The following is a 15,779-nucleotide window of genomic DNA, read 5'->3' on the forward strand; positions in this document are numbered from 1 at the left end:
GGAAACTTACAGTTTACCATGAAATTTGGTTAATAGAAATGGTAACTATAAGGTAAAAACCTATCTGTCTGGAACCGATTCCTGAAACACTGATCGTATTTCCTTCCTTATGGATTCTATTTTTATTGTATTATCTATGGCTGTGCAGAACTTTGCCAGTGTGGACAACAATGCATTTAGCAACTATTATTCCGCTTTAGCACAAACAAAACATCTATGATTTGCTTTTAAATGTGGTGAAATAAAGACAATTGACAAAGAGAAAACTCCAGCCCCACAGACTCTAAAATGACTCTTAAAAGCATGTACAACAATTCCTCTGGTATTAAGAGATGTGTATCATTTACACTCAAGTTGGTTTTAATTATCACAGTTCATAAAGGTCTTAATACCTTAGATCTGTCACAACAAAGAGAGGAACTCTGCTCAGTTTTAACACGGCACAACTCTCTACAAGGTTCCTCCCACAACGAAGATGCTCTAAGCATGCCTGGTGCCACCAGAACCGCACAGCGGGCTCAGGATGCTCATCAGTGCTGGATCTGCAGCTGTACCCCAGGAGAGGTCCCACAGCAGCCCTGGGTGTCCAGTCTGGAGCCATCACCTCGCACCGCCTGTACAGGGGCTCGGCCCCGCGCTCCCTGCCAACACCAGCACTGCTGCCATTAAAATATTTGTTTTAATTCTGACCTCAGAGTCACAGCTAATAAACAAGAAAGGCAAGGAGAAATTGAAAAACAAACTCGATGCAGCTGTTGGACTGGCCGTTTCACAACTGCCTTTAACTGCGTCCTTTAATTTCACGTCTATGAATAGAAGCCATGCACCACAGCGTGCGTGCCAGCCGCTCAACCGAGCAGTGTTTTCTTCTGAGTTCATTTTGCAGTGTTATTCTGTCATGTAAATTTTACTGTATTTTTAACTTTTCCTTCGAGATGAGGTCTGCAAACAATGGGTAACTATTTGCTGGTGGTTTCTCACCAGAACGTGTAGGAGCAATGGAGAGCATTCGTATCATTTTTCCATAATCTTCCTCACACACAAGAGGAACAGATTTTTCTGTGTGTACGTGTAACACGTGTTTGTATGTGTGTCAGTCCAGAGCCCGTTTCATTACATGCAGTGACCAGATGATTAATGTTTTAGAAACTATGCATTACAAAATCACATGGAAGAACAAGATAGAGAAGAGCAAAAAAGCAAGCTCATGTTACTCTATGGACTTCCCAAAACTAACTTACTTATAAAACCAGAAGTATTATTTTTTTAAACATGTCTTTATAACAGCCAATGAAAATACTTTTCCAGAATGCGTAAGATTACAAACACTAATTAGGTAGAGAATCAGGAACCTGAACATACTTGAAATAAATCCATTTAGAATAGGGAAAAAGAGGCCACATCCTTTTAAAATTGTAGATAAAGAATCAGATGATTAAAAGTTAGGATAGTAAGAAAGCCAGAATTTCTAATTTATTTTGGAATATATTCCTTGAGTGTGGAGGAAAAAATATGTAATTATGTATTTTGCAAAAAGTATAGCACACTGGTGTGTTTTTCAAATATGTAATGATCCTCCCCTTCTCACTTTCCAGGTAAGTAATACCACCTCACAGCCACCAGAACTGGACACTGTTTCCTTTACCTGTGGGGGGCATGTTTTCATTAAAAAATTAAAATAAAAATCAATAACCATTTCTTTTAAATGTGTGGAAATCCAGCTGCCAAATAATATACACCCTGAGGGCTCTATACTGAAATATCTTACAGGGGAAAAAAGCAGCAGGAAGCAGTCCTAATGGTCCCCAAATCACACCGAATCCTCACTTCTCAGAACCATCTCAGCTCAAGATACTCACATCCAGAACTGCGCTCAAGTCCCAAGACCCTACATGACAGTAAAACAGTGAATACTTTGGAGCAATATGAAAAGGAACAGCAATAAACCCAACATTTGAATGAAGCCGGATACAGCAATTTCCATAGCGGACGATGCCAGAGGTCTCTGAGCCCAGCGGACTTATTGCCAACAACAAGAGCGGCTGGCGAGCGTCTCTGTCCCTGCCATGGAAGAGGGAACAGAGTGAATTCGTTTTAATGGGCTACGGCTGACATCCGAACCAGTGAGGTTTTCTCCTCCTTCCTAAATCCCAGCGTCTAATAATGCAGCGTAATGAAAAACGAGGATGTTTGCATGGTTCCTCCAGTCTCCAGCTCAGACTGCTCCAGTTCACCACTGAGCAGCTGCTTTGAACTGGGAACATTTATCCCCTGCCTCCCTGCTCCCATTTCACACCCTGCATACACTGACAACTCCTGGCAGGCCATCGTCAGCACGGGAAAACCTTGGAGCCTTTGCTCTAAATATCTTAATTAAGTAACCCCCTATGGTGTATTCCTTCCTTTTGTGAACTTCCACAATTTAGGCCAGGGCACCTTCATCCAGAGTTTCCATAAAAGGCTTTTGTCCACTTACATTACGTAGCAGACAGGATTATTCGCAATACTATGACTATGACATTCTGCAAATGGTCTGTATCTGGTTTTTTTAATAGAAATAAATATTATAAACTTATAAAAGTTTAAAGCCTCCTAATCACAAATTCTTGCATAATGTTGCATTGACAGGAAAACATCTTAACCAAGAAAACACTCACCAATTTTTTTAATGGTAAAAATTCAACCATAATAAATAGGGACCTTAGTGTCAATACTGCTTGTTACAAAACAGAAAACTGATATGGGTTGTACAACTGTTACTGGTTGCACATAACTGACATTTCTAAATAGCTTACATTTATGGCACGGAAAAGGCCAAATCACCATTCCAAGAACTGGTGGAAGGCTACGTTGCCCTAAAAACAACAGTAACACAACACATGTGTTCATCAAAAGAAGGAAAGGTGATTATTACCTGCAAACCAGTTCAGCTAACAACATCCTGGGTTATTTCTGTGTGCCCAAGGTGTGCTGACTGTAAACCCGTAAATACAGGCCTTGTTCCTGGACACAATCTAAAGGTATCGAGATTTTCTTCCAAATAAAAATATAACCAGGAAAAACACAATGCCAAGGCTTGGGAGTGTATCTACACAGATGCAGTCTGAAAAAAATAACCTCAATTCCCTAACGAGAATTAGCAAACGGCACTAAATTTTTGTCAGGACACTCTGTCCACAGTAAGTTAGCCTTCAATTCATCCGAAACTGAATATTTAAACTAAAATAAACCAAGCCAATGTTAATGCTGAGGAAAAGCATCCACACAAAAGCTTAATGCGATTTTCAGGTAATAAGTGAATTAAAGTAGCCATTCTTAGAGTCTCTTTGTGAGTATAAGCCTCTTGTTTCCCCTACATCAATACACGTGCCAGCCGTACATTAATAAAGTCCCCAGCCTATTAATATTACTTCACTTCCTTGTATTATTCATTCTCATCTTGAAAAATGTTAATAAAAGGCTTAAAGCCTTCCTAAAACTTAGGAGCCACTTTCCGTTGCTTCAAAAGGGGAGAGGAGCCATGGTGCTCTGAACTCTGTCTGCAGCGGCTGCTTTGCGCGGGCCTCGGACGGGTGCTCAAATGTGAACCAAAAGCGTCGCTTCGTGGGAAGGGGTTGTGGTAAAAAATAAATACATACCATGTGTATGCAATACTTATTAAGCGAACATACTGGAAAATCAGATCCCTTTTTCCTGTTAATATACAGCATCCCTTCACGGCACTTGGCAATGCTAAATTATTCCTATGACATTCATTTAATTTCTTCAATATTGGATGGATGTCTAAAAATCAAAACACGAGTGGCTTCAGAAGAGGGACCTTATCTTCATGTAAGTCACAGCAGCAACCACTGGCATGTATAACATTATATAAATAAATCATGATTATGACATATAATAAATGTGTACAGAAAAACTGCGTCAGTTTGCTATGGAAGAAAAGGACACACGAAATACTCGTATTCTAGCAACTGAAAAAGAAAAAAGAAAACAAGTAACAGCGCCAAGTCACCTGAACTTGAAACTTGGAATCAGACCTATTGAGCTCACTTCCAAAACCAGAACAAGAACGTTACATAGGAAGTGTGCCCAGCGGCCAGGAGAAACCCCATCGCCAACGCTGACAACACAACTGGAGAAGAGCGTGGATTAAGACGGCTCACGTCGTAACTCTTGTTTTTACCACTAGAATAAGGACCCAGTTTGCAGTTCATGTCTGCATCCCAAAGATTCAATCAGCAGCGAATGGCAAAGGATGACCAGTTCTTTTTCACTGTTACTGAACTACGACATATCTTACCTATTAAAATGAAAAATGGTAAGCAGAGAGGCAATAACAACATACGGGGGACCAGACTTGTAGAAATTCCACAGGACTAAGGGATTTTGGGGATGAGATGCCAGGCCACAAATTTTCAGCTGCAGTAACCCTCCCCCCTCCATCCCCACTCTCCAGAAAACGCAGGAACCCAGTCCCTATTGTAAACCATCACAACTTTTTTTGCTGTACACAGGAAAAAACACAGAGAAAATCTAAACTACCAGGAACGGCAGTTTTCTCCGTTATGGGTTTTTTTCCCCCTTTCTAATGTTAAACATGACTTGCTATATGTCTTTGACTGAGACTTACAGGCTCCCTAAAATCAACTAACAAAAGGGTCTGGAAGAGGTGTGCAGCATTAAAAAAAAACCAACCTATGGTGCCCTTAAGTATATTCAGAAATTATATTTCAACTTTGTTATTTTATTACACAGCCAGATTTCCAGAGTAGCCACAGATCTAATACTAAAAAAGCTAACTGCACGCCAAGTTTCTTCTTTCTTTGAATACCTCAAAAATGGAAAAATAAATCAATAGATCTGTCTTACATTTAAACAAAAGGCAGATCTAATGCCAGCAGAAGTCTCTATAGAAATGTGTACACAGCACAACAAAATCCTACTCAGAAGCATCCCTGCTCGTTCTTTCATGGTTTTGCCTCGTAGCACAGCTCATGTGAGCGTACAGCGAGCACTCCCCTTGCCAACTTACCCAGTCAGAAATCCACAGAGGTTATTTACCTCGCTGGGAAGAGCAGACAACCCCAAAGCCTCAAAAACAAAGCCAAACAAACCAAACAAGAGCCGCCCTCCACATCAGCAGGAGTCCTGCCACTGTTTGCCACAGATTTTCAATCAGCCCATCATAATTAAATGCAACTTGGACACTGTGTGCAGTCAAGGATTTCTTCTTGGCTTCAAAAAGAAAGAGTAGGGAAAAATACGAGTGCGTTTCCTGACATCAGCGACGCTCTCTCCTTCCCACTGAATTGTTTTCTGATAATCCTACACTGAAGCACTACATGACCCCTTCCCAGGAGTTGTTCTCACAACGATACCCATAAATTCTGTGCTGCTATTTTATCACGATTAACTTATCCCCAGCAAGATCCTCATTTGGTATGAGAACACGAACAGCAGAAACCCCAAAAATGTATCTGACTGGCAACTGATACCTTTAAAATATAGCTTAAAGTGGTTGCACTGCTGTTCTGCTGGTTCACTACACCAAAATCATACGTATCCATATCCATTGACCTTCAGTGGTTTCCAGTGTCAGTGCTGGCTTTGTTTTAGTGTTTTTTCAAACACAATCCTATAATTTTTTACAGACACAAATACCTGTGGAGCTCATGGGCCCTTGGGATGAGACATGATGAAATTAAGCTGTTTAATCCACCACAGAGAATAAACCAGCTCACTGAAACAGATCAGTGTTCCCTGTCTGCCTTTAAAGCAGCAGTCTGCAGTTGCTACGTCCTAGGGCAGCAGCACTACAGAACAAAACAGTTTTTCACTACAACCTGCCAATACCTGCAGACAGTATCAAAAGCCCCCACTTGTTTTGTTCTGCTTTGTAATGAGATCAGCTTGATTGGCAATATCCCACCATATCATGAATTAAGATGATGTTACTCACGACACTGCCTTCAAACAAAACTCTGCCTTGATGTTAAATAAAGAATAAAGAAAGAATCCTGTGGTAAGGGCTGCATTCATACTGCTGGCAGCCAAGGTAATCGCGTTCAACTGGTTTGATGCTGCTGTACCCAGAACACGTGGGAGCATTCAGCACCTTGCTATGAATCTTCCCTCCCACAGATATCTCAGAACATACAAAATTTGCAACCAGGCAAAAATAACACCAATTAGAAGTGTTTTGCTATTAAGTACCTTATTGCACCATTAGATCTCAAGCCTGCTATATCACGTACAAAGGACTGTAATTTTAGTACCCGAGCAACCCAAAGGAATGTGATGATAATGCAAGGAATCCAATCATATGCAAATACATCCTTTCATTTAAAAAATAGCAAGTCAATATGCTTTCATTGTTTGCATTTCTTTCCCTTAAATTTATACAATCCCAAAAACTGTCTTAAGAAGATATTTAATTAATATCTATAAAGCATGCTAATTTAAGCAGCTGTATTGATTTCACTTAATTAGCATTGCGCAACTCCAGATACTGCCTTTCTACCAGAATACAAAGCAAAAATATGACTATTCTGGAATCAGCACAGTTGATTCTCAGTGAAATACACAGAGTTGCACAAAAAACTCTCCCAAGTATCAGAAAGAAATTCAGCCAGATGAGAATATATTTTTAATGTCAAAAGCTCACAGTGAAAATGCTGTGAACTGCACACCACTACTAAAGAGTTCTGACATAACAGATGGGATGTCAGAATAAGACCAACTGGTCACCAAAAGTGAAAACATAAGTGACATACATTTAGTTTTATTCTTTGAAATGGGACTTCATCCTCAAGATCTTCCTGGAATTTGCTATATTTTAGAAACTGTTAATTGAGGCAAGCAGAAACTGTTGATTTGCTCACCATTTCACTGTCTACTGCTGCAATCAACCAACCCCCCCTTTTTCTCTTATCAGTAAATAGAAAACATGATAACTGTCAAGTGAATATGGTTTATTAACAGACAAGATTTGTAGTGATCTCTGCTGCTCACAGACATTGTCCGTTTATAATAAGGAAGGAGAGAAATAGGTACTTCTGAGAAGTTTCTTAAAAGTATTTTCAGATTATGGTTGATTTCTCTCAGGAAAGAGTAGAATTGCAAACTCTTCATCAACAAAACACATAATGGCAGTGTAACTTCCTTAAGAACCAGTGTCAGTGAAACGATTCATTCTATTTTCACATTTATGGAGGAGTACAATTTAATACATGTGCTGATCCTCAGGATACCTGTGTATCACAACACCTGGATACCCAGGGCTGGCAGGATATCCAGCAGCAGAGAAGTCCTCAGTACTTCTACATCTGCAGTGGTAGACTGCATCTTCTCGCATACACCACAGCATATCAGTTGCTTAAGTTTGAAATTTCCAGAAAAGCCAAAATAACCCGTGTTTGGCACATTCAACACCCAACAGAGCACTCCAATGTCCCAGGAGCAGTGAGTGGACATTTGCACATATCTCAGTGGCATCTGCAATTCCTCCAAAGCACTGGAACACATTCCTATGATATTTTACTGTCTACATCCTGTTTACAGCTATCACATTAAAACTGTAAAACAACTTACCGCTAGGGTTGAAAGCCATGCAGCAAATAGGCTTTTCATGTGCAGGGAAGTGGGCCACAATACCATCGCTATCAGAGTCCTCACTGACAAGTACCTGCATAAAATTAATAGAGACAAAGGAAGGTCAGGAAATAAAAATACACCTAAGAAAATACCAGCTTACTGATACAGGAATCATTTTAGAAGATATACACAGTGGTATGGACTAGAAATACAACTGTATGTGATCTAAATGTGATCTGTATTTTTTTCGGACAAAGAGACATGAGACATGCTCAAATGACCTACTATTAACTAGAAAGGACTATACACTTTATACCTGGATACTCTATTTATTAATCCTAATCCAACAAGGCAAAATAGAAAAATATTACTGTTAATACACAAAGTATTAATGGCTACATAGAAGCTTATTACAGGAGAAGTCTGTATGCAGGGCACTGCCAGCTACATTTAAGGTTTCCATTGCCCTTGGCTGAAGCAAGGGCTGTCACCTCACTGTATGTCTGTAATTGAGAGGGCTATGACTCCTAAATTTGGGACAGGAGCTCTCCCGCTCATTCAGCTCCCCTGCGGGCAGGAGCTATCCCGCCACCAGGTTCACTTGGACTAATGTAAGGAGGACTGGTGTAATCACACTGAGGAGCACACACGGCTCTTTAACTGTAAATGACAAATTATTTTCTCTAAGCAATAACAAAAATCACGTAACAGAAAGAAAAACAAGAGGCAGCACAGAGTTTTACAAAGAAAATAGAATATTTAACCATTACATCAGTCAGTATTTTTGTTGACAGGATTCAAAGCATACATAGCAAACGAGTGGAGAAATGGACCAAAAAACCAGACAAAGAACAAGGGTTAACTTTCTACCAGATGCACAGGTAGGAACAGCACAGCCTGCATCCTACAAGTGCATGGTGATGAACTGGAGGTACTGGATTTCCAAATGAAGTGCTAAGAAGCGCTAAGGGCTGCGAGTGTGCACGAAAGCAGCTGCATTACAAAATATGCAGCCAACAAGAATTTTCTCCATCTCGACATTGCCTCAGTGGACACTGAATAACAGTACCACACAAAACCCCTTAAAGAAATCACACAGTCACAAAATACCTTCTTCTGAACAAAACAGCAATTCAAAGGTAGGAGAGGGTTTTCACAACAGAAGTAAATGAAGAGGAAAGGGAAATATCTAGTGCAGTATCTTCTGGAGAAAGGGACAAAGGATGAGCTTTCATTTTACCAAACAAAAGACTATTTGCAGTTGATAAAACTACTTGGACTGGTCAAACGTAAAGCTGACTGCAAAGACACAAAAGGACCTCCAAAAGGACACAGCAGTACCAACGTCCAATTGTATGAAAAGATATTCTTAGATTTATATAAGAGAACCAAAAGATGCGTGGACAAAACATATCCAAGAGCTGTAAGAGTATTTTATTCCTCAGTTACATCATGTTGAAGACTAAATTAAGTAAAACAATAAGAAAGACCTGTCAGAAAAGCACTTAATAAAAGGGGTGTTGTGGTAAGCAAAACCCACCTTCTTAATAAGATAGTGCAAAATTTCCCATTTCAAGCTCAGAATAATTTGTCCGCTTCTTCCAAAATAATCTGAAAGGTTTTTAATGCTTCCTATTCCTAACAGATATTGGAATAATTTGAAGATATTTTTATGCTTCAAAAAGAGAAATCATCTTCAAACGTTTGAAGAAGTCACGTAGTATGGATGAAGAGGCCTGCGCCTGACTTACTTTAAATGTTCAAATTACTTGGCACTGTCACATAAGCACAATTATGGTTTTGCTTTCCGCTGTCAGCATTTCGTGCTCATTCCAGAACCACTAACCAAAGGGTCTGGAGATCTTCCTAAGAGCTTTGCAAAGAAACACGGTTCTTTTCTCAGCCTATATAAGCTGCACTAAATAACTCCTATACATCATCTCTTCACAGCTTCGTCTTTTAGGTAACTTGGTCTTATCCTAAACATTTTGTTCTAATTAAAGATACACGATAATGATAAAGTAACATCATAAACCAGCTTTACAAGAAAAATAGGAGGGTTTTTTTTTTAATCCGGTCTGTTAAACAAAAATATTAAATCTAGAAATGTGTAGGTATCAACAGTATCTAAATCACTGCTAAAAAGTTATACAGCATACTTCACATGCATCATCTTTTACAGACTGCAAACTGGATGAATTCAGCATGGCTTTTTTATTTTTGAGTTAATGATAAATGCACCACTTATCTCTGCAACATAAAACCCTTATTCAAAAAAGCAGGAACACTCTGGATGGTAAGACAAACTTAAATATTTTTTTTCCTCTGAAAATATGATACAAAGTAAAAATATCACATTACAAATTGTGAAACACCTCCGACATACACAGCTGAGGATACAGTAAAGCCCAAATCTGTTATCTGTATGCTATACTAACCGATTCCATGCTTTAAAATGTTGTTTGGTGGGTTTTTTTGTTGGTTTGTTTGGGGTTTTTTCCAATCACTGCTTAGAATTACCTCGCTGGAAAAACACCCTTTGTGTTGAATCTAAAAGGAGTTTTTAATATCTTCACTTTTCACTGTAAAGGCTGATTTTCAGGTATAGAAAGCCAGTCCTTATTTTGGCTGTTCTACAATTCCTTCATTTTGGACAGAAATACAAGGAAGAAGAACTTAGCAGCACAGCATCCAACCAAGAGAGAAAGAAAAGCCACTGGGAGCCTGTGGATCCCGAAACCCCTCGCCTGCCACCAGGCCTGGCTCACACAGAGCTTCCCGACACAAACTGAAGTATGTTCGTGTCCTGCTTTAGCCAAGTAAAAAAAGTAACAAAACCAACCAAAAACCAAACCACAAAAGCACCTTCATTAGTCAAAAATTGGAAAATCCTTGGAAGGGGGAGAATCTGAAGCTCAAGTTGTGCTGGTACCACACCACCTCCTGCCCTCTGAGCCACAGAAGGAAAATACTGGCCTCTGAAACACACACCTGGAAACGACACTTGCTTCTGCGAGGTAAGATGAAGCTGAAAAAACGTTCATCTTTTTAAAATCAACATGAAACAAAAAACCTTAGAAGAAAAGTACTTCTTTGTAAAAAACCACCAACTTCAGGCTGCACTGCAAGATTTGTCACATCCTTCCTCTGCACTTTCGCAGTGGGGAAAACATACATCATTTTTTACACTTTCAACACTACAAAGGAGGGGGGAAAAAAAATAAAAATCAAAGGAATTACAGCAGTTGCCTTCACTACATCATCACCAAAAAAGAGCCTCTTTGGAAATGTCCCTTCCAAACCTGTCAAGTAACCAAAGTCTGGTTCGTGTGTCAACTTAGAGCTCGTATAGCTCCAAAATCATAGAATGATCTTCACCGTTGTATTCAACTGAAGGAAAACAAAATTCTGCTGACATAACAGAAGATGCTTTACACCGGAATACATTATTTTTTGTATTAGAGATTTTTAAATGTATATAACTGCCTCAGTACAACAGGATTTATATAAATTTGGATGGGTCAAACAGCAGAGATTTCATGCAGACCAGGATGAAGACGGGAGCTGTACAGTATCGAAGAAGCATTCAAGGCCTTCACCACACCGGCTTCACGGATTTTAGAAACCACTTCTTGCAAAGGCTGACGAGGAGGACGCTACTGGCAAAAGTGCTGGAAGGGACGATGTCCGCAGGCTAATGAATGGCACAGTAAATCAATACCCACTTTGTACAACTGGTTCCTTTTGGCCAGTTTATGGTTTCCTACCACTGAAAAGGACAGAGTTGGAAATGTTTCTTGGAAGTCAAAAGAGTGGTACAAACTGCCTAATAACACATGCAAGCGCTGTCGAAAAGCTCGGAGGAAGCGGCTCGCTCAGCTTCCTGACACACAGAGCGGGCAAAGCCCACAGGAATCCCCAGGCTGCAATTTTTTTCGTCCCGAATAGGCTTCATTCTCCAAGGTAGTGGCCTCTAACCACTCTACTATTAAGAGTAAAAGATCTTACAAAGTCTGCCATTGAAAAAGGTTCATAAATCTTAGCATTACTCCTGTAATTGCAGAGTCACTGAGGTTCATAAGGATGCTCAAGTATCTCCCTTGCAGAGTTCCCCACTGTTACAAACAGAAACATCATTTTAAGAAAAACAACCAACGAGAAGGAAATACTACGGGTCTTCTACCAAGACAGCCTTGCAAACGTGCACTCAGCCTACTTCTGATGCCCAAACAGGATCTTCAAAGCATGATTTCCAAAAGAGCTGCCAAGCCAGCCGAGTCGTAGCTGGACGCACTGAGCCAGCGCTGCATCTCGACTCAGGTCCAGCAGAACACGGCAGCTGAGCGGAGATGGACCAAGTCCTCTGCATCGCACTTCAAAAGAAAACCAGACAAAACACCTCGGAAATCGATACATTCACTATCAGAAAACAGGGTTTGCTTTGAGGGTAAGAGATAGCTGAAGCCGAAGCTTTTTCCTCCTATGCTGCATTTTTCTTCATTCATTGTATTTTCCATACTGCTGAACAGAAGCCACGAGTAATTATGACTTCAATTATTTTAATCTTTAAAGGCAAATTACACCACTTATCCCAGTGGAGACATGTTTTTAAATAAAACATGAAAGTAACACAAATAAAAATGGACACAAATCTAATCAAGCAGGTCCTACTCTTAACCAAATTAAGAAAGAGGATTTTATCATCATAAAAACAAATAGGTTTGGCAATATTTATAAATATGAATAGTATATAATAGAGAGATCTTTGCAGGTGTACTCATTAAGATCCCATGGACTTCAATAGCTGAAGTTTGGGCAGTGTTCACCTAGGACGTACACACAAAAAACAGCTCCCTCCATGCTGACCCCCCCAGTTGGCCTCCCCCAACTTATAGTTGGGGTCAAACATCAGTGGAAAAGGGCTAAAAGTGATAAATCTGTGGCATTAACTACTGAACTCCTTTTAATAGAATCCAGCATAAACTCGAAACAGCCTCGCGCTCAGCCTGAACCATTTATCTGAGACAAAAATGTCTTCTTGACAAAAACCAGATCTCCTTTAATAAAAGTAAGGCAGACAGTATTATGCTCTGAGGGAATCCTGTTGCTCTTTTTATACTTACATATAAAAAGAATTCTTCTGTAATACACGTAGATATAAAGAGTGAAGAAAATTGATGCCAAATATATGAGCGTTAGAACATCAAATTAGCCTTTGTGAAAGCTGTTCTTCTAAATAAAAGCACTGGTGTTAATGACCAGTGGAATTATGTATGCAGTTAAAGTTTTATTATTGAATACGCTTTATTCTTTTAGCTTCTTTTTGCTTTATACCAAAGTTTCAAAACAATTCTTGCTCCCGATAAGCATCTTTATTTGGTTCAATTGCCATCAAGTCCTCACCAAATGAAAATGAACTGTTGAAACTGCAGCAGTCTGCAGTTTTTTTCCAGAAAATTCCTCTTTAATGCAATAAAAGGTTAATAGGGAACAGAATAAAGCACCAGTCACATTTTAAAACATAAGAAGATCAACATGTTATCTTATTTTTATAAGCTGTTTTTAAAATATATCCTCAAATATTTTCATGTCTTTTGGAGGATCTGTGAAAGCAACACAATTGTATCTCATCAATCACGCTGCTCTATCAAAAGCATTAGGAATCAAGTTTTGTGTTTTTAAATGACCACATATTTCTCTGTCAACTAAAAGTTAGATGTTCAACAGATTTACATTCAGTCACAAAACTGGCGACTTTTGAGAAAGGTCATTATTGCAGACTACACGTGGGTGGCCTGGCTGATGAATTAATTAAGAATACAGAAACAAGGGCCGAAAGAAAATCATTTTTCTGTAAAACTCAAACCACTAAAGTCCTACACATTTAATTCCAATTACTGCAAAAGAGGACATCTGTACAGCTTTAGTTTTAGTGATTTCAACTAATTAACAGATTCAAATAAATAGCCATTACATCTAACTGAAAAGTTTGCTAACACTTCATTAGAAGGAAGTTTAAACAAGCACACAACCTTGTTAACATATTCTGGTTTACCACAAAGTTACTTGGGCATCTCGATAATTACTTTTACTCCCTTTACAAATACATCATGACAGCCAACTTCAATAATTCTGCATTCCTTTGCCTTTATTTAATTGCTTCATAATTCAAATTTCCTTAAAGTACCACCAATTTTGAAAGAAGGAGCTAACATATAAACAACTGCTGGGCATGAGATTTTACTACAATATCTACGCTCAGAACATTTATTAAAAATATTTTCACTACAGATTTAATCCTGCAAGTTTACATGAGAAGATTTCTTTGGTCTTTAATTGTATATTTTTCAGTGCTAAGCCAGCATTTCAACCTCTGCCATGGTAGGACAGTGCATTTCATAAAACACATTGAGTTCCATCCCGCGTTCTTTATATGGGATATCTTTGTAATGCCAGATATCATTAAAAAAGCAGTGAAAACTTAAAGCTGTAGCTATTCCTTCTGGCTTATCTCCAAAACATGTTCCTTAATCGTCCCACTGGCAGATGAGTCTGTGTTTGTACACACGCACAGAGCAGCTCACTCCCTCTTTAAAAACTGTGTTGCCGTGCTCAAAGTAAATGGACAAGCACATGCATCATTACTTTGTAAGCCTTTTAATATATATATATTTTTAAAACAAAATAAACCCTTGCTCCCTCACCAAAAAAAGTGCTCAGCTCTCCTTCAAAAGTACGCACTTACTGCCTTTTTTTTTCCATTTTCTTTTTAAAATGGTTTTCTTCCATTTTTTACTATAGGTTACCTTAATGATATATTTTATTACTTGGAAATAGTCTTATTTCATTACAACACCCAAATTCTAAGTGAGGCTGTGCAGGTAGATAGCAATCTTTATAGACCTGAAGGAGGTGAGGTATTCCTTCTACATTAGGAGTCCACTGATGACAACAAAATCGCTCCTTTCTGCTCCTGAAATCCCCCTCATTTACGATCAGGCTGACACCCTCTGAAGAGCATGTATGCACACACAAATATATTTACACAGTTGCCAGACAAATCTGTGAGGAAAGGGATGCAAGGTTTTCAAACTGTTAATTCAGTCCAGAAAACACTTGGTCGGCATTACTCCTGCTTGTGGTTTCCTGGCCGGTTCAGGCAGAGCGACGGCTGCACAGCCATCCAGCAGCATCCTCGCTCAGCACAACCGAAATATTCCAAAACAGGCATCCTCCTCACAGCAGGAAGCAGCAATGCCGCCAAGAGTTTCTTTCTACCCACCCAGATCTCTTAATTCCCACCTGGAATCTGAAAACTGTGATTATAAACCGATAACTTTAGAAAAATCACCACCATGCAGCATCAAGAAAACGGAGACTAAACTGTGCAAGCTATTCGCTATAGCACTGCGCTATGTTCTCCAAAACATGGGTGATCAGTCAAGCTGCTCAATCGCTCTTCTACTTCAGCCCGTGTCAGTAATAACGTAGTCTGGATGACTACTAGCAGCAAACCAATTAGCCACAGAAGAGTAAAATCATTTCAGAAATCAATGCAACGAGGAAGAATCTCCAACAGCCACACAGATTTCGCATCGGCACGGTGCTTAACCACCAGTTTCTGCTGAAGTATCTGAGCAATCACATTTAGCTCACTCAGATTACTCCCATCATTTAAAGGTCAGACGTGCTAAATCGCTTTCCTGAGCTGAAGCTTCACTCAATTACGCTACAGAAACCAGCCAGGACTCCCCAGCTCCTGCAGCCACAGCCACCCAACGCAGCGCGTCACTCCCGGATCCCTGCCAGGTCCTGGGGACAAGTCCATGCACATGGCTGCCAAATCCCAAATCTGCCACGTTCACACCAGGCTGTGTGCACAAAAACTGCTGTTTCCACCTGGCACTGGAAGGGACTGCAGCGACGGGCAGGAACACAGCAGGGGCTGCGAGCACACACAGCATCCCAACATCTGAAGTTCTGTACTGCCTTTATATACACCATGTGCACCACGGATTCATTTTCAATCAACTTTCTTTTTGCCAGACGGGCATTTCGGTAAGAAAAGGTTGGTAAAAAGTCTTCTGTACCACGAAAACTTAAAAATGCAAAAACATGAATGCAAGACATACGATGAGGATATCTAACTCAGAGCTGCCTTCCCTAGAGGTTCAAGACAAAAATTA

General features: G+C 39.7%; 1 protein-coding gene across 1 annotated transcript in view; it reads right to left on the bottom strand.

The window, feature by feature from the left end:
• Positions 1-1,859: 1,859 nt before the first annotated feature.
• Positions 1,860-15,779, bottom strand: part of LOC104542867 (breast carcinoma-amplified sequence 3-like) — a gene marked incomplete at its 3' end in the record, with an annotated part of 90,358 nt that continues 76,438 nt past the window's right edge. The window contains exons 12-14 of the mRNA XM_010187325.1: positions 7,591-7,684; positions 5,115-5,235; positions 1,860-2,061 (exon numbers count right to left, since the gene is read on the bottom strand). Of these exons, the coding sequence (XP_010185627.1) occupies positions 1,860-2,061; positions 5,115-5,235; positions 7,591-7,684 (417 nt within the window). The remainder of the gene's footprint in view (positions 2,062-5,114; positions 5,236-7,590; positions 7,685-15,779) is intronic.

The sequence above is a fragment of the Mesitornis unicolor genome, unplaced genomic scaffold, assembly GCF_000695765.1.
Source record: "Mesitornis unicolor isolate BGI_N332 unplaced genomic scaffold, ASM69576v1 scaffold11796, whole genome shotgun sequence".
NCBI lineage: Eukaryota > Metazoa > Chordata > Aves > Mesitornithiformes > Mesitornithidae > Mesitornis > Mesitornis unicolor.